The sequence below is a fragment of the Bacillus rossius genome, chromosome 1 (assembly GCF_032445375.1).
Source record: "Bacillus rossius redtenbacheri isolate Brsri chromosome 1, Brsri_v3, whole genome shotgun sequence".
Classification (NCBI taxonomy): Eukaryota; Metazoa; Arthropoda; class Insecta; order Phasmatodea; family Bacillidae; genus Bacillus; species Bacillus rossius.
This window is the reverse complement of record NC_086330.1, coordinates 197,204,945-197,227,422: the sequence shown is the minus strand read 5'-3', so window position 1 is coordinate 197,227,422 and position 22,478 is coordinate 197,204,945. Positions and strand designations below refer to the sequence as shown.

General features: G+C 40.6%; 2 protein-coding genes across 21 annotated transcripts in view; both read left to right on the top strand.

Annotated features, from left to right (window-relative positions):
- LOC134527213 (serine/threonine-protein kinase dyf-5) overlaps positions 1-22,478 on the top strand; it is a 407,519-nt gene that overhangs the window by 61,204 nt on the left and 323,837 nt on the right. The window lies entirely within an intron of this gene.
- On the top strand, positions 5,813-9,945 carry LOC134527215 (zinc finger BED domain-containing protein 4-like). The gene is made up of 2 exons (XM_063359705.1): positions 5,813-7,769; positions 8,173-9,945. Exon 2 carries the CDS (start codon positions 8,408-8,410, stop codon positions 9,911-9,913), a length of 1,506 nt encoding a protein of 501 aa, XP_063215775.1. The 5' UTR covers positions 5,813-7,769; positions 8,173-8,407; the 3' UTR covers positions 9,914-9,945.

Sequence of the window (22,478 nt, the reverse complement as noted above, 5' to 3'; positions counted from 1 at the left end):
GGGTTAATTTTAACGTAATTAAATACAGTAGAATGTTTCTAAAAATTTATTTTTGTAATCAAAACTGTTCTCAATTTGTTGAGTCTATTAAATTTAGTAATTGATTGAAAAAAAAGAGGATGCTTTGCAGGTTTTTAATATTTGTGTTTGTGATTGTAATCAGAACTTTGAGATAACGTTTGGGTTAACGTAATTTCGTAGAATTTATTACCATGTAAATGAAAATCTTTTGCAGGTTTGTTAAAATGTGTGTTTTTAATAAGAACTTTATGCTAATTTGAACATAATTAAGTAGTATGTATTACCATGTAAATTTGAATATTTTGCAGGTTTGTTAAAATTTGTGTTGGTAATCAGTGCTTTGTACAATATATCCCCACATAAATCAAAATATTTTTTAATGTTTTTAAAATTTGATGGATTGAACAATCATTAATTGTAAAACAAGGTCAGTTGAAAATTGAAGCTATTGTGGTTTAAAAAGCATGTACCTTTTGAGTGTCGTCTGTGTCATCTAGAATTTTGATTTAATTTTTTTTACGATGATGTATGTATTTCAAAGCAAAAAAAAATTTTTAAGAGGTTTGTTAAAGTTCTGTTGACTGAATTGCTGTGTTTGCATTCACTAAAAATAATTTCATTTCAAGGTATATCTGGAACAAGCTATTGGAAAATTTGAGGGGGGAAAATGTGTAAGTACCCTGTAAACATTGTCTATGGAAAAAAAAAAATTTCAAGATTGTTAAAATTATACGGATATAAATATTAACTAGTAAACATATCTCGTTGATACTGCACAAAAATATAAACAAGTCAATGACTGAATGTATTTAGGCTATTTAACATTCTAAATTCAGCTTCTGATTTAAAAATTTAGCATGCCCCCTCCCCCCCCCTAATGGAAATATCTGGGCACGCCTATGGTCTACATGCAAATATATTTGCGTGCCAAGAGCATACTTAACCTCAGTACTGAATATTACAATATGGTATACTAAATCATTAATATTTAATTAATTTAAATAAGGGGAAAGGACTATAACTTTGGTTGCTAGACCTGTATGCATTTTATGTTCCTATCCTGTATATTAACGTTATAATTTTATTTTGTGATTTTGTTTTAGAATGCCTTTAACTGCTGTAACGCCCCTCGTGACAAAAAAATTATCTTATTTTTAATTAATTTAAATAAGGGGAAAGGACTATAACTTTGGTTGCTACACCTGTATGCATTTTATGTTCCTATCCTGTAAATTAACGTTATAATTTTATTTTGTGATTTTGTTTTAGAATGCCTTTAACTGCTGTAACGCCCCTCGTGCCCAAAAATTATCTTATTTTAAATTAATTAAAAACGCCTTGGAAACAGCTGGGCAAAATATTAAGAAAAATTAAAGTTAATTACCAGAGGGGACACGAGGCGGTGAACAAGACAAAATTTACACTCCCTGCACACTAGTAACTTGGGAGTTCGTGGATCATTATGTAGAAGAAGGTATATGATAAATAAAAACGCTATATAAATAGCTTGGTCTATAGGTTTTTCTGGTTTATTTTTAAGAGGTTTTGTTTTAGCATTATTTCGACATGATAATAAAAATCTTAGTAATTAACAAAGTTAAGGGGGTGCCCCTACATTATTTAAAACAATACATATTACACCTTAACAAACAAATGATAACATTAACAAAAATTTCAAGTATAGCACCAAAATTTGATTCTCGCAACGATTACATATACAATATGAGTTTGCTTGATTTTACATGTTCTTGAGGATTACGTTCTTAAAGCACTGCTCGCTGGTATCTTTTTTTTTACGAATTTAGTTCCTTCTATGCAAGTGGAATATATATATAGCTCATATCACCCGGGTCTTCCCAGGATGACGTCGGACCGAGAGGAAAACTCTTCTAAAGGGGGAAATCAGCTGCAGGTCCCGAAGATCATGCGGGGAGCAATTTCTCTTCCCGGAAGTTTTGAACCCTGTCTGAAACACAAGCCAAATTCAAAACGAATTAGACCTGCGTCCAGACAGTCATACACAGTCGGCGCGAAAGGCCAACAAACGGGAATTTGGGGAAAAAAAAAAACCGGATTACTCACCAAACAGGGTGTGGAAACAGGGCTTCCGAGGTGTCTCGCGCCGACATCAGGATGACGCGCACTGATAAATCGCGGATGCGCGTTAGGAAACCAGATTTTTAAAGAATAAAAAAAAAATTTTTAACTACACATGACTTTTTCTAAAAACTACCTCTGCCTGGCTACTGTACAAATGGGATCACATCCCTTAAGCAACTGACTACATCTTTTATGCAACCGAAAATCGCCGTTCCCGCGAAAAGCCTCTTAGCGCAGAGGACGCAGAGAAGACGTGGTCAGCAGCCGAGGTCAGAGTACTGAGTGCCACGATGGCGGACAAGGCTTCTAATTAAAACGGGCGCTAAAGCCCTAGGGAGGAGTGGGAAGGTTTGGTTCTAAGCCGAAAACATGCGGAGGTGCCCGAGGCGGGCGTGATAACAACACAACCAGCGTGCTCTCCACCGGCGGTAACCGGAAGCTACAAAGAATCGACTTCTACAGGCCGCGAGAAGGAAGCATAGGCCCTTAAGGCGCCGCAGCGCTGCACTCTAGCGGCGTAAAGGGGAACTAACTGAGGCGGTGAGCTGACTTGCCACCAGGTGTCACGAGGGTGAGCTCTGCACGCTGGTGACAGGTCCGCGGTTACTTTTTCTGCCGCTAGATATCGTGGAGGTCTCTGTCGGACCCGGGGGAACGTCCTTGAATTAGGCCATCGTCTTGGCTAAGTTCCCGTCAGGTCACTGCTCCTGGCTTGATTTCTCAGAACTAAAGGGGAGGGGGAAGGGGGGGAGGGGGGGGGGGCAGAAAACGCCACTCCGCTGGGAACACAGGTCCACAGGAGACCCATTCGTGACGAGACTTGCTATTCTCAGCAAGCCTGTAAGAAGTAGCAGCTTGCAGCTCACAAGCTGCTCTATGCAATTTTGGTCATGAAGAGAAATAATATTACAAACTCGGGACGTGTCTGCAGGCGAGAGAAATATCAACCTGGCTGTCCACGTCCACATTAGACAGCAAAATATCAGATTGGCCCCCTGGGAAGGGGCTTCGGTCCACTGGCACAAAGTTTAAATACGTGGCGTACACCGGCCTAACAAAAAGTAAATCACCCCCTTAACAACCAGATAAATTTAAAAAATAAGATTTCCAAAATTAATTTTAAAATTATAGAAAAATTAAAAAAAGGTGACGAAATGCCTAATTTCCGGCACACTGCAGTCGAAAAGATGAGGAAGAAAAGGCAGAAACTTAAGGATGAGGGCAAGTATGAAGAGTACAGGCTAAAGCACAGAGAGACCACTAACAAATACAGAGAACGAAAGAAGCTAAATGAACAGGCATTAGGTAAGCGTGAGAAGAAAATGATGGAATTAGAAAGAAAAAAAGCAAGGGAGGGAGAGAGAAGCTAAGTACAGAAAAAAATTGAAAGAAACTTCAAATCAAAACACTCCTGAAACATCTAATACTGCTTCTCGACCTTTTAAGAACTCATCTAGTCTAGGAAAGGCCACTGCTCGAGTTAAAAGAGCACTTCCAAAATCACCAAGGAAGAAAACGGTTATCATTAAGAAGTTATTTGAGTCTTATGTCCAGCCTTTGCCAACCAGTATAGCACCTTACACAGCAAAATCTTTAAACCCTGATACTAGGAATGCCGTAATTCACTTTTACGAAAATGATGAAATTAGCCGCCAGGCTCCTGGACGGAAAGATGTAGTAACTATCAGAGAGAACAAGAACAAGACAAAAATGCAAATTTGACACCTTATGTTTTCATGCTTATGCAATGTTTTGTCATGAAAATGGCACAGTCATTGGAAGGAGCAAGTTTGCAGAACTTAGGCCGAAGCATGTAATGTTGAGCAACAAGCTCCCTCACAATGTATGTTTGTGTCATTACCATGAAAACTTTATTGACCCTGTTAATGCTCTCCACAAATTTGTGCCAGAGTTCCCAGAATACACTAACGACCTACCAGAATCTTTTGTATGTTAGGATGCCACAATAAATTGTTGGTTTGGAGAATGTGAGACCTGCAAAGATTTAATGCCTTCAAAACTTAATGAAATTTGTGCTGCTACAGAGAACTCATCGGATGTGAATTGGTTTGTATGGAAGGAGTGTGACGGAAGACTATTAAAAGTGCAGGATGACGGACAATTGCAGGATTTGGTTGATCATATACTTACTATTGGCCCACCATTCTTGGAACACTGTTTCTTAAAGAGAGCACAGTCAAAATCTTACCAAACAGAACGAGCAGCAGTTGAATCAACTCCACACGTAGCACTCATTCAAGTAGATTTCTCGGAAAACTACACCTGCACAGCTCAAGATGAGATACAGAGTGCTCATTGGCAACATGCTCAAGTAAGTTTGTTCACAGCTGCTATATGTCATTCACGAGTTGTTAATCCACGATATGTAATTGCCTCTGATGTTCTTGACCATTCCAAAAACACACTGATAGCATATATTGATAGACTTCTTGAAGAGTTACCACCATCAGTAAGTGATGTCAGGATTTGGTCTGATGGGCCTAGTTCACAGTTCAAGAATAGACACATCGCAGAAGCTATGATAACTCTTGCAAATGAACACAAAAAGAAAATATTTTGGAATTATTTTGCTACTTCACACGGCAAGGGGCCAGTTGACGGGATTGGAGGAGCTATCAAGCGTCAAATTTGGTTGAAAGTCAAGAGCAGGAAGTCAATTGTACATAATGCCACCGACTTTGTGATTGCAGTAGATCCATCGTCAAAGGTTCATGTGATTTTGATGAACAGTGAAGAAATTGTTCACAGAAATCACAAATTAAATGTGCCATCTTCAGTGAAGAACTGTAAGCCATTCCCAAATATTGCAAAGAGACATAACTTAGAAATTTGTAATGGTGAAACTATAGGTCACGTAACTACAGCAAAAACTAAATTTGGTGAGAAACTATTTGAGAAACTGGTAGAAGATGTGATTAAAGTGGATGGCCAGTTCCTTGTGAAATATGATAGTTTGCTATTTCCAGGAATCGTTACTGAAATAGATTCAGAAGATTATAAGGTGAACGTGATGACCAAAGAAGGTCAGCTATAGAAATGGCCTGACACTAAAGACGAAATCTACTACAGTAGAGCTCAAATCATAAGAACTGTGAATCCACCAGTAATTGTAACTGCTCGTGGAAAATTTAAGTTTGACTCTGTAATAATGTGAATTTCTGTATATAGTGAAACATTGTTTTATGCTTCTTGGGTGTTTTGAGTAATTAATTTAAAGAACCCATAGTAATAGAACAAACAATATCCATAAAACTGACCAATATTTTGTCTCTGTAACGTGAGTTACTGTGTGATGTAACATGAGTTACTTTTTTTAAAAAACTGTTATGTTATTATTTACAAACAAACAACTATATGTCACACTACCATATGTTCGTATAAGTTAGTTGAGTTACATATAAAATCCTAAAGCCAACACATTGTTTACCAGAGGAGAATTAATCACATTTTCAACTCTGTTCGAAACTCTTGTCAATGAACTGTAATGTGAGTTACCAATAACACTTTAATCATAGTTCTGTTTCTAACAATCAATGTTACCAAAAATATATATGACTATGTTCTTTAAGTTATAACCATTATATAAAAAATATTAACAGTTAAGTTTGTTAAATAATTCAGTCCTGTGTTATTTATTATGTAGTTTTAATTGTCATTTTGTAGCATGAGTTACAGTGGAATGGACCCATGGCAAATTACACTAGAGTCCCGTTATAGCGAGGTGTCACGGTTCCAGGTTTGATCCTCGCTATAACCGTGTCCTCGCTATAACCGAATTGCACAAATTTTGGCCCCCAAAAAATAAAAATGAACCGAAAATAGCATAAAAATTGTGTTTAAACCTGTATAATTGGGAAATAACTGGTTATATTAACGAAATATTAATTTCTGTGGCGTCAAAATAACCAGAATACCCTACCACGCCACGTAAGTACAGCATCTCAGCCCGCAATCGATTACTCGGCTTGGCCCGCGGCTGACGCAGCATTGTCCTGCTATCTATTGTCGATGCGGGCTGTCTGCTGGCGGCCATGTTGGTTCGGGATGTGCTAACAGGTGGTGCTAGTGTAGCGCGACGATTTAATTCCTTACAAAAAAGCAGGAGTGCGGAAATGCACGTACGCCTGAAACGAAATAGTCGCTGGAAAACTATACTTTTTTTCATTTAAAGAAACCTGTAAACTTTTTTAGAAAATAAATTTGGGATTAAACTCAAACCATCACCACCCCTTTTCCGGACAAATACAGTAAGTCCTCGGTTTACGTCGGGGTTACGTTCCTGAAAACCGCGACGTAAATAGAAACGACGCAAAATGAGCCATGTTTCATGCCACCGGCCGACCACGGCCCAACGTCGGCCGGAAGCGCTGGCATACAGACGTGACAACGGGCAATTTTATCAGCAAATGACAACCGACAGCGTGGGAAACAAGTCCAACTAGTACTTCTCAGCTTTATAGAATGGTTATTTAACCAGCTGATTTATTAACTTTATTGATTGAAATATAAAAACAGATATATAGTCGTTTGGAAGACATCTTATGAAGAAAAAATCATAAATTGCAGTGAGCTGATACTATATGCCTACTACAAACGCATTTAATTAGGGGTGTGCGAATACTCGAAATTGCAAACATTCGTGCGAATCGAATATTTGATTCGATTCACATTCGAAACCAAATTAGGTATTTGAAAATTTCAAATATTCGAAAGTTTTCGAATGTATTAAAATATTACTTTTGTTTGACAAAACGTGTGATACAATAATATGTCGAACCTCGAGAAATCATTTTCCGAGAGACTTAATGGAAGAAAAAAAAACTGTAAGCGGACCTTTACTTACATAAAATTTTAGGTTAGGTAAATGGGCATACTGAGAACAGTTAAAGCCAATGTAGCGTGAAAATTATCATAAATGCTTACGATTTTACTGCAAACTTTACGTGATGTGTAGCATAATTATTTTATTATATCCAGTTGCTAATACAAATCTAGAGAATTTTTTTTAACGATAGAAAAGTAAGCACAGCGGCCATCATGGCTACAGCGTGTCCGTTTGTGGTTATGGCCACCAGAGCGGCCTATGGCCAGAGACTTGTGTTGCTAGAATTGCTCCAGCGCAATTGCTTTTTAAACTACCGAAAATGTTACGTAAATAATTAGATAAAATTAAAAAGACAAGATAAAGAAAATTCATTAAAAATTATTTTGCCTTGACACGTTTGATTCCAAAAGACTGAAAACCGAATATTGACCATGCTTACTTGCAGTTGTAAAAAAACAACTCTTCGATATATCGATTGTTAATCGCTTGAATATTTATTGCGGAGAATAAAACTGATACTTAGAAGATCTGTTTACTTTCATAAACTTTCTTTGCCGTTTTTAATTTTCAGAAGAAGTGAAGTTCTGGACGTAATTTTTTGATTCCTGCATTACGATATTCGTGTTTCCGCTGGTTTAAATTCAAAATACAACTGGTACAATGAATAACGACGACGAAGATGTTGATACTAATACAGCACTGACACGCAAAAGAAGTGTTATATGGTCTAATTTCTCACAATCAGAAGATAAGACATTTGCAAAATGCAAATTATGTAAGAAGGACTATAAAACTAAACGAGGTAAGTTCGAAATTAGCTTATAAGAGAGTGTTAGGATTGCATGATATGTGCATTTTTATTTCCCTTTGTCTCCTTTAATGAGTACAATTAAAACAGTCTTCAATCACACATGATTTTTAGTATTTGTTGTTTGCATTTGGTAAAGTTTGAGAAGAATGCCTCGATGCTAATCTGTTCTAGTTATTTTAAGTGATAATAGTACAATACGAAATGCTTATGGAAACCCAACTTACAAAATGTGAATAATTGTCTTGCACCCTGAACCCAATAATTAACTTAACTTTTAATGAATTTTACGTTTACAAATTATATAACTCTGGTTTTCATGTAATTAAAATTTGAATGTGCTGACAATGTAATGTATATATGTAATGTAAGTACAAACATTATATTTTGTCATTAGGTACTACAACACCTCTTATAAACCACATCAAGTCCACCCACCCCATTGAATGGAAGACCTACTGTTCTGAAATGGCCAGCCTGCAACAGCAGGCTCCTCCTGTCAAGATCAGCAAAACTTCACAGCTCAGTATTGATGCTGCTTTCAATAAGCAGTACAAGCTGCTTTCAATAAGCAGTACAAGTGGGCACCCAACCACAGTGCAGCACAGAAAATTACAAAGCAGATTGCAAGAATGCTTGCTACAGATCTTTTACCGTACAGTTTTGTAGAAGGAGATGGCTTCAGAAATTTGATGAAGGAAGTAGCTCCTCAGTATCAAATTCCTGCTAGAACAACATTTTCCACCAACTATGTAACAAAATTGCAACAAGAGGTAAGGTCTCAACTGAAAGCTGAATTTGTGCATGACATGACAAGTATGTCCAGTTTGTCACTTACAACTGATGCTTGGACATCCAAGGCTGGAGATAGCTATGTAAGCATCACTGCCCATTACCTCACTTCAGATTTTTCATACAAATCATTCCTGATGGACATAATCAACATGAACACATCACACACAGGTCAGAAAATTGCTGAAGAGTTGAGTTTGTCAGTGAATTCCTGGGGAATAACCGTAACAGAAACAACTATTCCAATATACTGTGTGACAGATAACGGAGCAAACTTCCAGCTTGCTTCACGACTTCTGTTTGGGGATAAAGCCCGTGTTTGCTTTGCACACTCTCTACAGTTGTCTATAGATCACACCTACCACGAATGTCATGGAGCATCAAATCTCTTGGCAAAAGCAAGACAGGTGGTTGGTCATTATCGACGCAGCAGCAAAGCCAGGGAAAGCCTTCACAGCCAGATGGAACAAATGGGTCAACCTGTTTTGGAAATGATACAACATGTTGACACTAGGTGGTCGTCAGATTATTCTATGTTAGAGAGGCTTCTTCAAATAAAAGCACCACTGGTTGCAGACCAAATAAACACTGATAGCACAGAAATGTTAACTAGCTCGGAATGGAAGCAGATGGCTGGAATAGTGGCCATTCTTAAGCCTCTTGCTGATGCCACTCGAGAAATAAGTGGCAATTTATATCCAACATCTTCCATGGTTATTCCTATGTTAAAATGTCTGCACAGTCACCTTAATGATTACATTGATAAAAAGGCTGATGGAGTTATTTTTGCGAAATGTCTTTCAAAACATCTTTTGGCACAATTTCCAAATTACATAGAAGACAAAGTATTTCTCGTAGCAATGATTGTTGACCCTAGGTACAAAGATGCATTTGTTAGCAAGATTGTTGCACAAGCCACACTCAAAGCGCACATCAAACACATTGCAAGATGTGAACAACATACTACACACAATCAGAAGTTGGGTGACCCCACCACCTCCGCCAGTACATCAGGACTTTGGTCAGCACTTGACAAACTTCCCAACGAAGATTTACAAGACAGTGACTGTGCTCAAGAAATTCAAACATATTTGACAGAGAAACGTATCCACCGAACAAGTGACCCGTGGAAATGGTGGGAAAACTTTGGTAAAACAAAGTTTCCAAACATAGCGAATGTTGCTTTGATGTACCTGAGTATACCTGCAACTCAGGTTGCTTCAGAACGTTGTTTTTCTGCTTCTGGGAACATTGTCACTTTCAAGAGGCAATGCCTGGATCCAGAACATGTGAAGGAATTGGTCTTTTTGCACTGCAATTTACATAATGTTGATGGCAAGGTGTAGGCTTGGCTTTTGATAAAGACATTTCTATATCACTGATTGTGTTTTATTACTAAACCATTAGAAGAGACATAAAAATATACATGTTACTTGAGTAATAAAAATGTATATAAAGCTAAAGAACATTACTCTTTAAAAAAAAAACCATATATAATATGACAAATTTTGACAAATTATTTAGATTTATACCTATAACTTAATTAGAAAATATTCGCAAATTATTCGCTATTCGCAAATATTTGAAATTATTTGATTCACATTTGATTCGCATTGAAAAAGTCACATTCGCACAGCCCTACATTTAATCACGATAAAGTTAACAACGGCACGTTTAAAACTCCGGCCAACTCAATGATATCATAGCGACTGAAGTGTAGAGCTGTAGCAAACCGTATGTATTCGTTACTGAGTAACGGGTGCGGCATCTAGTAACGAGTAACTAAACGTTACACACGAATGCATTTCGTTACTCACATTTTTCGTATGTTTTACGCATGCGCGCGCTTATTCGTTACAAAGAACGATGTTTGTTTATTAAGAAAAGTATTATTTGGAAATTCGTCGTCCAAGTTTTTTACTGTTTATTAAAGGTATTGTGTGTGTAGACAAAGTTTGAGATTGGAACAGAAACAACGTAAGAAAGTATTTTTTACAAATTATAAATATGTATGTTTTTGTTTTTTATTATCGCGTATTTTCACGTTTTTTGTTCATATCTTAAAAGAGAAATTAAAATAAAGCTGCTCTAATGAGATTTTATTGTTTCTTGGTTAACAAAAGCTGTTAATTATCAAATACTTTTAATTGTTTATATTCGATTTATTATTATTTACGCGACGTCATACTGTACGCGTACGAAATACGACTCGATTCGTTGCTGTTACATAACATAGCATGTTATGCGGTATCAGAAGTAACGAGTAACGATACAAAGTAACGAGTACTAATTGTTATAGTAACGAATACATACGGGTACACTTTTTTTAGTTACTTTTACACCTCTACTGAAGTGCCAAGGAGTTGGAAGAAAAGGGGTAGGAGAAAATGCTGTGTCGTTGCGGGAAGTAGATAACACTTCTACGTGCGAGATACGTGGGTGGCCGAGCGGGCGGGCTGGTAGTATTGCATCACCGCGCGGAGAGCAGCGGGGAGCAGGAAGCGTCCCTCATGATGTATGATAAGATAAAGCGGTGAACGTGTAGCTTACGCTACATAGCATAAATTAACTACCGAAGGAAACAAAGAATTATAAACGAATTATATACGGTTTTTTGGTTAAAATAAAGATTTACGGTCATTGTAAACAACGTTATTGTGAATCGGCGACAACTTAAATTGAAACATGAGTACTCAAACATTAGCGACGTTAATCCGAAACGACGTAAATCGGTACGACGTAAATAGAGGACTTACTGTACCCCAACAACTGACCGAAACAAAAGTCACAAGAAAACTGCCCTAGCGATTCGGAAATAAATACGGTAGTGCCTACTAGAGGTGTAAAAGTAATGAAAAAATGTGTACCCGTATGAATTCGTTACTATAACAATTAGTACTCGTTACTATCGTTACGTTACTCGTTACTTCTGATACAGCATAACATGCTATGTTATGTTGCAGCAACGAATCCAGTCGTATTGCATACGCGTACAGTATGACGTCGCGTAAATAATAATAAATAGAATATAAACAATTAACAATATTTGATAATTAATAGTTTTTGTTAACCAAGAAACAATTAAATCTCATTAGAGCGGCTTTTTAATATTATCTCTTTTAAGATAACAACAAAAAAAAAACGTGAAAATACGCGATTATAAAAACAAAAACATACATATTTCTAATTTGTAAAAAATACTTTCTTACGTTGTTTCTGTTCCAATCTCAAACTTTGTCTTCACACACAATACCTTTAATAAACAGTAAAAAACTTGGACGACAAATTTCCAAATTATACTTTACTTAGTAAACAAACCTCGTTCTTTGTAACGTAAATTCATCTAATATGCGCGGGCATGCGTAAAACATATGAAAAATGCGAGTAACGAGATGCAGCCGCGTGTAACGTTTCGTTACTAGTTACTAGATGGCGCACCCGTTACTCAATACCGAATACATACGGTTCGCTACAGCTCTAGTACCTACTATTTGTCAGATAGTAATATAAATAACGTGACGTGTTTGTAAACATGTCACAACTGAAATAATTCAAAACAAGTTTATAAATATTTGTGTATTATTAACGCGATCAATTAGCAACAAGTATAAAGATGGCTCTGACTTTTTTGGCCTAACTTAGTTATAAACAATGTTATTATTCGTTAATGAAAATGTCGCAACAAATTAATTAAGAGCATTTATATATATTTATTTATACCTTTGCAGTGCTAACTCTAACCCCCCTATTATTTTAGTTTGAACTGGCTCTGCAGGATGTTCCATGTTGTCAGCCATCGCCTGGGGACATGAAAAGCCCTGACCATCCATTAAATCAATATTAAAGTTCTATTGCTCTTGTAAATTTTCCAAACCTTTTGTAAACCCCACAAAATCTTCCCCTTCACTACTATCTGAAGTACTTATAATCCTTGCTATGTTACAGTTTAATTAACCTCAAAAACAAATAAAATTGTTTTAACTTATTTTACAAATACAAAACAGTTTTAATTAAAAATTTTTCTTCAAATGGCATGCTGTGTTGGTGCTGTCCTCGTCCTGCGAAGTCTCGCGTTGTTCCTGTACTGGCTACTGGATTCCGCTGCTGGCTTCACACCTCATTCTCTCGTACCTCCCGCAATGCGTGGACAGCGACCTCTTTCACTCAACTTGATGATACACAGCACAGCTGATGATCCTGAGACACCTCCACAGCAGTTCAATTTTCCGAAAATGTTTCTCTTAATTAATTTTTCCAAATTTCAGTCTCAGGGTATGTCGACATTAGTGCCAGCCAAACATTGGGCAGCCAATTGTCACACCCCAGATCACCTGGTTAGCTCAAAATTCAGCCTGAAGTGGACAAACATAATTCAGTAACACTTGAAGAAACTATTTGAGCTCCAAAAATTATATTAGTTCCAGAAAAATTATACTCTTATTTACTGTAATAATGTCTCAGACACCAAACTGATTTTATCGTATTTTTATTGATACTTGAAGAAAATTTAAAGTCATTGTGGTAGCCATCTTGTGACCACAAAAAGAAGAACATGTAAAATTTTCAAACACGTTGCATATAACCTCTTCCCGAATTTCAAAACAAATACGTCGACTGTTCACATGGACCAGAGGATGAATATTTACAGATAGTTCATAGTTAAGTCACGTGAATATATTAATTCATGGTACGAGGCCGAAGGACTATGTCCTCAGAACAATGGCGCAATCAGTAGGACATTGTTATGGGCTAACATCTGCGAACTGTGGTCTAAATTTCTAGTTAACAGTTCCGGAAGATGAAAAAAGGTTGGTAATAACAGGTAGCGCCCGGACCATAGCCGCTAAATTCTCTGTACTCACATAATAATCTCATTTTGTGAGCCCTCACCCAACCGCGACCTACTCGGTACCTCATTCAAAAACTAATGAAAGAGGTTATGCAACCGCATCTTCCTGACTGAAGTTGCAGGTGCGTGACCTCACAGCCAATCACAGCACAGCCCTTAAAAAACAATACACGGATACAATTTCTAACCCCTTGTAGCAAGGCATTTCTGGCCATAATTACCACAAGAAAAAATCACGAAAACTAGTGACATCATTTTCAACCAATTACAAAAATACCTTGAAATATTACTAGCTAATATGGGCACATAGGAACAGCCTCCCGACACACACCAAAGCTTTTTCCCACGGTTGCCAAGTTTTCCGTCTCTCCCTCATTTCCTTCTTGCGCAACAGGCCCAACTATTACGTCAGCTTTTAGACAAAGAATTATGGTGAAAACCAAGTACTACAGAAAAATATATGAAATCCCACAAAAACGTAAATATACAAACAGTTAAAAATAAGGCCTAGGTGCTCATCCACCACAAAACAAGAAAATCATCAGAATAACTTGAAAAGCATGTAATAAAGTAATTTGTTATTATAAAGCATATAGAAAACCCAGAAAACTTTCTTAAAAGAAATAAAAATATGTTATTTATGTGATATCTGCAAACCTAACCAATGTACTAAATGGGATGGTACAACTAAAATGATATTTAAACCATTTAACCAAGGGGGAGGGCATTAGGTTGGGTTGTTACAGTATGTTTACCTTATTTTTTCCATACACTAGAAGTAATGACGATACTGTCTAGTGGATATGAGAGTTTCACTGTATGTATCTATGCATGTATGTATGGACGGACGGATGGCCTGACAGACGGATGGACATTGACGACGAAGATGTCTGTGAAAATAATATTGAAAAATAATAAACTTATATTTTATATTTATCAGTTTAAATTTTACTGCAGTTGTTAAAAATTATTTCCTGTTCTCTTGCCAATAATATTTTTACGAACGCGAGAGACCAGACCACGATGTCAGGTTCGGAGCTGGCTGGTGGCCCTGCATGGCCATTGGCATCACGCGCCGTCCACTGACGTAAGGCATGCCACATACGCCTGGCCAGATTACATGTGTCGTAGATAGCTCCCTCCCCCCTCCTCTCCCACACAGCGTCCTTCCTCGGTGCTATTATCTATCGCTGAGCAGCCTTAGGAATTCTGCAGGCTGCCGCGCGGAGTGGCATGAATAAGCATCGGGTCGCACTTGTCTGTTCGAGAAGGGCGTTAAGGTACTTAAGCAGCGACGCCGCCCTCCGGGGAAGTTCCGCAAGAGTTCCGCGACAGTTCCCAGCAAGTTCTGAGAGTTCAGAGAGTTCCTAGAGTGAAGAGACGTGTGATATTGGCGGAGAGGGTGAGAGACCCCCCTCAAGAGTGACGTGACATGACACAGAGTGACAGGATCACGAGAGTGTGACTGAGTGGCACGAGACTGATTGTGTGGACAGGCGCGAGGTAAGGGGCGAGCCACTGTTGAGCCTAGCTCCAGTGAGAAGTGCAGACTGTGAAATTTGACATTGAGTGACTTGCGAATAAACATTTTTAAGTGCCAGGGATAGTTGATTAGACTTTTTGTATTATAGTTATTAATTTATTAGTAAAGTAAATATTAGTAATTAATAAAACTAATAAAACATCATTGGGCTATCCCTAACGAACCCAGTTCTCCCCACATTTTGGTGTCAGAAGTGAGATAGCACTAATTAAATAATTTATGAATAGTTAATAGAGAATTTTAAAAAATAAATAGAATTAAATTTTTTTATTAAAATTGGTGTTAGGAACTAGTTAGAGTGTGGTTGTAATAAAGTTAGCGTTAGTTTTCAGTAGAAGTTTAGATTAGCTTGTAGGTCAAATTACACTGTAGATTGTAGGACAGAAGTGATAGTGACAGACTGGTAGTGTATATGGACGAGAAAGATTGCTGCAGACGAGCTTAAATTGAAAAATGATATGAAAAAGGCCCAAGAATAAAATTTATAACTGCCAAGAGGTGATGAAGAATGCTATGAAGACAGATATAGAGGACATCAAGAAGAATCAAGAAGAAATTAAAAAGAATATAGATGAAACCAACATCCAGTTGGAAGGCAAAGTGCAGTGTTTGCAGCTACATCTAGCAGAACATGAAGAACTGATGGCGCAACAGCTAGCTCAACTCGAGCAGGCCACCATATAGTGAGTAGCAGTGGTAACTGACGAGTGCTGTCGGATGATCAATGACATCTGCTACAAAACGGAGTAGTTCCTCCAGAGATGTAAAGGTGGAAGGTGCGAATGGTCACTCAAAATTCAAGCCACCAACCTTCAATGGTCAATCTTCGTGGACAGTGTATAGGAGACAGTTTGAGGCAGCTGCTGAAGTGAACATTTGGGACGAGGAAGAAAAGGCTACAGCACTTGTCTTGGCCCTGAGAGGATCTCCACTAGAGCTGCTGCAGACCATACCAGTTCCAGACCAGAATGACAATGGAATATTAGTGGAGGCCCTTGAGCACATGAGTGAGGTGTATAGAACAGCCCTGAAGACACGTCAACAGAGATTGTCAGAATCACTCCAAGAATTCGAAGCCAACATTGAGCGACTCCTGCACCTCGTCTACCCAGAAGCACCAATAGAGTTCCACTAGCAGCTAGCCACCTGTAGCCGACTTGACTACAACCGACAAGGACAAGGCAGGGAGGGGGTTTTTACATTAAAACCCAACGACAGTGGGAAGCTGGTGCTTTAGCAAAAAAAATATAAATATCTAGAAAAATACGATTTTATTCATAACATGCCTCTAGAGCAAAAATGGAAAATGACATACATAATTACAGGTTAACAGTTTATAATTATCATTAGGGCAACTCCTCATATGCTCCCGCGGGACGCACAACCATACAATCATTCATACAACTAAAACAATGCAAGAGTAAAGCGGACATGGTGGCGAAGCGTTGGAAGTGGCAAACAAGTAATATGGGCCGCTAGGCTGAAAGCGAAATCATGAAAGAAATTATAATGCGGCTTGACAAGAAGTGTCCAATGCCATCGTGGCATGCCCATATAAAACCGCAGAAATAGTACACAAAGCTACGGGCAGTACTCGGCGTGAGCAAAAGAAACTCAAATCAAAGTGACCTGAAGGGTCCAACATTGATGGAAATTACGATACATCACATTGCATGGCAAAAATACAAAAATGAAGGCACGGCCACTACGCGCAGGCAAGGATAATACTTAATACTAAAATACAGATGCTAAGTTTCACAGCCGAGTACATACCAGAACGCAGCGCCACCGCCGCAGTGATAGCCTTCGAGTCCAGAGACCTAGCGACTGCGAGGAATACGCTAGGGGCCGGAGAATATATAGGCCTGGAAAAACACTCGACAGAGAGCGCTGGTGAGGTGGTGGGGAAGAGAGAAAGAGAGGGGGTAGGAAGGGGAAGTTGGAGAGGGAAGGGAAAGGTGGAGAGGGGAGGGGAAAGGAGGGAAAGAAATGCTGTACAGTGCCGGAAAACGGAGCAACTGCTTCAACCCCCCTCCCTAAAGTGTCCCTGCCCTGAGAGCCAGAAGATCCACACAATGAAGAAAGTTCATAACGTTGAAATTGGAAACTGGTGACAGCATCGAACAGCAAGCTTCAGGATCGCCGCGGCGATCAACAAGATGGCTTCAAACGTAGTCAGACGCTACGCAGGTCGAAGGACGCTGAAGAACAAGTCTTTAGAACAGCGGTATACGACAGCCAGCAGCTGGTACGAAGTAAGAGGTCCAGAGATGAAGTCGGTGATCAGCCCAGAACAAGGGCTCGGAGCAGGGCGGCCCCGCGAGTTGCAACCACCCAGCCATGGGAGGGGACTCCAGCAGGGAACACCAAGTCGCATTGCCTTAGCAGGCTGATGAAGGGGTCAGCTATGATGTCCAAGACCCGCCAAGCAAGGGGTAGGGGCAGCCATGGACTCACGGCGGTGTGAGAGGCACTCAGCCGGAGTCAACGCGGTCGCTCTCCAAGACCCAGAAGCGGCGAAACAGCATCGAGCCTCCACGCGACGAGGAAGCCGCCATGCAATCTCATGGTAGCACGATGGGCTCTCATAGGCATGTACCACCGGTAGGGAGGAGGCGATGAACGGAAGGCCCCACGGAGACGTCTCTCGGCGAGGTGAAGCTGAAGATCGCTGGCAGAAGTCGGGCACAGCAAGCAAGGGTAAGAGGGAAAAAGGATGGCGCGCCAAACTAAAAAAAGAAAAGGAACCCGCAACACCACGCACGAACCCAACAAAACACAAGCTGCAAACACAAGTTTCAAACACAAGTTCCTAGGAACACAAACACTTAACAACAGGCCAATAGGCTAATCTCATATGAAAAGTACAATACTGCAAAAAACTTACAACAAACCCATAAAAATCTATTTAACGAAAGGTTTCACCTGGGTTACCTGAGCCTTTCGGAATTTAAACTTGCGCCTACAGTACCTTAACAAAAGGGTGTTGACACCCAATAACTTGTCGACACAATAAGGTCCTTCATAAGGAGGAAGTAACTTCACATTTAACTGATCAGCCAACTTAGGCAATTTAAATGCCCTGCATAGGACTAAATACCCAATTTTAAAACCGTAAGGAGCTCTAGCCTTATTATAATTGTCAGAAACTGCCTCTTTTCCGTCCTGTCAATGGCCGTTTCCCAGACAATTACTTCGGTAATGACCCAATCCCTTACAAGAAAAACATCTACGAGCATTAACATCAATGCATGCCTGATCACAGTCCTCAGTCACATGTCCAAACTCACAAAAATTTGCGCAACGAGCGTGAGTGTGTGTTGGAACATCCTGTAATTGCTGCGCGGAACTGACAACTGCGCCCCCAGTCAAACGCCCCCAGCCAAACGCCCACGCTGCTGCGTAGTCCTAGGAGGCGGGGCGGACTGACGGCCACCGGGAGGAATTACACTAGCCGTGCCGCCCGAACGCCCATGCGGCTGCGTAGTCTCAAAAGGCGGGGCAGACTGACAACACCGGGAGGAATTACCCTAGCCGCGCCGCCCGGAAGGAGGCGCGGACGCGAGCCGCTGTCAAACCTACGTGGTGGTGAACGCCGCGCACGTGAGCTGTCATGAAAGTGTGGTGAAAAAAAAGATTGCTGAACACTATTATCTTCATACGTGCGTAAAACACTAAAGTCAGCATCGTGTGCGTCACCGCCATGAAAGTCTGAGGTAACCTGTAAGCTGTGAAATCCCCTGTCACGAACACGTGACACGGACGCAGACCTGGGAGGAGGCGAGAACTCAGCCTTGTATTTAGACACCGCTAATAACAGCACCTCTACCTCATTACCCCAAGCATGCAAGGCATCAAAGGTGGTAGGTGGGGCTAACATACCACAGTGGGTAAGCACATGAGGTGCAAAGTTGCCTAAAATAAGCTGTACTAACTCAGGCTCAGCAATGTCAATCTCCAGAACATCGGCATAGGTGACAACCTCATCAATATAATGAGTAACTGACTCATTAGGACGCTGAAACCTGAAAATCAAATCGCGCTTACACGCGTCCATGACACGCGGCGGACACACAGCACGAAGTACCGAAATCTTAAATGTATGGAAATCTACCTTCTGTACGATAGTCTCTGTTAACCTAGACACATACACGCCAGTACACTTACTAAGCAGAGGCTTCATAAAGGCGCCAGCTGACACCAAATTCAATTTAGCGAAGCGCTCAGCCTGTAAGAAAATCTAAAATAGGCCTGGGCTCACTACCACTCAACACAGGAAGGGATTTAAGAACAGAGAAAAACAATTTTTGGGAAAAGGAATTATCGGGAGCCGGACTTACTTCCAGTGTAGCCTGCGCCGACGGAACACCAGACGGGACGTCACTGACCTCACGTATGAACTGAACGAGCCAGGCGTGCATGTCGGCCACGGTGTCGCTTGCCGCGGCAGGCAGCTGGTTCTCCTTGAGATAACGAATCAAGTCATCGCGGTGAAGCCGGTAGATCCAACTGACTCCCGAGCCGCTCATGGTCATGAAAAACACAAACAAAAGCCATAGCAAAACCACTGCCGAAGCAGAGTTGCGCAGAAGTTGTAGAAGAATTGACTACAACCGACAAGGACAAGGCAGGGAGGGGGTTTTTACATTAAAACCCAACGACAGTGGGAAGCTGGTGCTTTAGCAAAAAAATATAAATATCTAGAAAAATACGATTTTATTCATAACATGCCTCTACAGCGAAAATGGTAAATGACATACATAATTTCAGGTTAACAGTTTATAATTATCATTAGGGCAACTCCTCATGTGCTCCCGCGGGACGCAAAACCATAGAATCATTCATACAATTAAAACAATGCAAGAGTAAAGCGGACATAGTAGCGAAGCGTTGGAAGTGGCAAACAAGTAATATGGGCCGCTAGGCTGAAAGTAAAATCAAGAAAGAAATTATAATGCGGCTTGACAAGAAGTGTCCAATGCCATCGTGGCATGCCCATATACAACCGCAGAAATAGTACACAAAGCTACGGGCAGTCCTTGGCGTGAGCAAAAGAAACTCAAATCAAAGTGACCTGAAGGGTCCAACATTGATAGAAATTACGATACATCACATTGCATGGCAAAAATACAAAAATGAAGGTGCGGCCACAACGCGCAGGCCAGTATAATACTTCATACTAAAATACAGACGCTAATTTTCACAGCCGAGTACATACCAGAACGCAGCGCCACCGCCGCAGGGACAGCCTTCGAGTCCAGAGACCGAGCGACTGCGAGGAATACGCTAGGGGCTGGAGAATATATAGGCCCGGAAAAACACTCGACAGAGAGCGCTGGTGAGGCGGCGGGTAAGAGAGGAAGAGAGGGGGAAGGAAGGGGAAATGGAGAGGGAAGGGAATGGCGGAGAGGGGAGGGGAAAGGAGGGGAAGGAAGGCTGTACAGTGCCGGAAAACGGAGCAACTGCTTCACACCAGTGCTTTTATAGATGGACTTGAGATGCGGAGGTTCAGCAAACTCTTTGTTTGGCCCGCCACTAAAATATCCACGATGCTCTTGTTAATGCCCTGGAAATTGAAGGTACCTGCATTGCTTCAAGGAACATGCATATCAGAGCCAGACATGCTGTGATATAACCTTACCACCAAGTGAATGGCCGCTGGAGTAATAACAAAGAGACTATACTTGGAACACGAAGGAAGCTGTTAAATGGATCACAGTTTCGGAGAACAAGGGGACGACAGCGGTGCTTCATCTGCAAAGAACTAGGACACATCTGGCGCGAGTGTCCAAATCGTGGTAGGAAATCCAAGAGAGGACAATGCTGTGATGCAACAATTTGGACAAGAGAACAATCTAGTGGTCCGACAAAGAAGAGACTGAGGGCATGTCCAGAATGACTGCCTGAATTGTGTAAGGAAACCGAATGAGGAAAGACATCTATGCAAAATTGTGATTAAGGAGGGTGACAGATCACGTGTTAAAGGAGTAGGAAGTCGCCTAGGGTGTTCTGCTTGCCGACAAGGGCTTGTTCAAGGGAGATGCCCGGAATGGATACATGCCCGGGGAGGGTTGCCCGATGGAAAGGGAAGCGCCATGGCAGCAAGTTCAGAAGAGCGAGACCCATAGTAATCGCAAAGCTGACCTATGGTCCCGAAGAGTCGGAGGACAGCTGCAATGTTACATCTGTTAAGAAGTAGACCATATCCAGTACACTTGCCCCATGTGTATGATGGCTTCGCAGCATGGTCCACAACAGTACATACAGTCTTACCTGTTCGGAATGAACAGGTTTAAGGAGAGGGCCATGTTACGAACGCGAGACACCAGACCACGATGCCAGGTTTGGAGCTGGCTGACGGCCCTACACTGCCACTGGCGTCATATGCCGTGTCACGTCCATCCACTGATGTAAGGCATGCCACGCATGTTTGGCCGGATTACTCTCCCCGCACAGCATCTTTCCTCCACGCTGTTATCTAACACTGAGCGGCTTTGGGAATTCCGCGTGCCGCCGCGCAGAGTGACGTGAATGGGTGCTGCCTTTCTGGACTTTTCGGGCACAAGAGTTCCGCGACAGTTCTGAGCGAGTTCCAAGAGTTTGGAGGGTTCGTGACACAGAGCAACGCGACACAGTGTGACGGGATCGAGAGAGTGCGACTAAGTGGCGCGAGACTGTGTGTGTGGACAGGCGCGAGGTAAGGGGCAAACCACTGTTGAGCCTAGCTCCAGTGAGGAGTGCGGACTGTGGAACTTGACAGACATAAACAATTTTAAGTGCCTGTGATTGGTAATTGGACATTTTGAAGTACAGTTATTTTTTAGTAACTAGTTGACCTGGCGAACTTCGTACCGCCTAACAGTCAATGAATGCCGTGTTAACTTATAGCTAAACTTAATTTAGGATTTTATTAACGTAATAAAATGAATACTAAAAATTCAATAAAAGTACAAAAATTAAGTATTTCAATGGCGTGTCAGCAAGACATTTGCTTTATTGAAGTTATGTATTTTGCTGCATGGGTTGCACTCGGTTTGATTCTCTTCAGTGAAGCACCTTATGATATACGACATTTTTCGTTTTGTTGTCAGGCCCAAGAACAAATAAATCGTATGTATTTTCTAGATTCAGACCACAAACATTTAAGGATAGGCCTTGTTATTTGTTAATCGTCATGGCGAATGCAAGACGAATCGGAAATTGAATTCATTTAAACTCAAAGGGCATATCGGTTGGGATCATCGGAATCCTCAGAATGAGAACTTCCTCACCTTTGAATTTTCCTTTGAGTATCATCATGTGAATCACATTGGTCATCAGTTATCACCAAACGCATTCCATTGCATAGTTTTGGTTGGTTTAGATTTCGAAGCATGATGACTACTGAGCCAACCTTCATTTATAAATTGTGCGTTGGTAAGCCAGGCACATCTAAAGAGTTTAAAAATCAGTTGGATAGTTGGTGGCTTCGTCTTCGTTTGTTACACAGTCAATAGATTTGAATGAATGCAGAGTACCA

What these genes read in the sequence shown, in the direction of transcription:
- LOC134527215 (XM_063359705.1), top strand. Translation starts at nt 8,408, where the DNA reads ATGCTTGCTACAGATCTTTTACCGTACAGTTTTGTAGAAGGAGATGGC.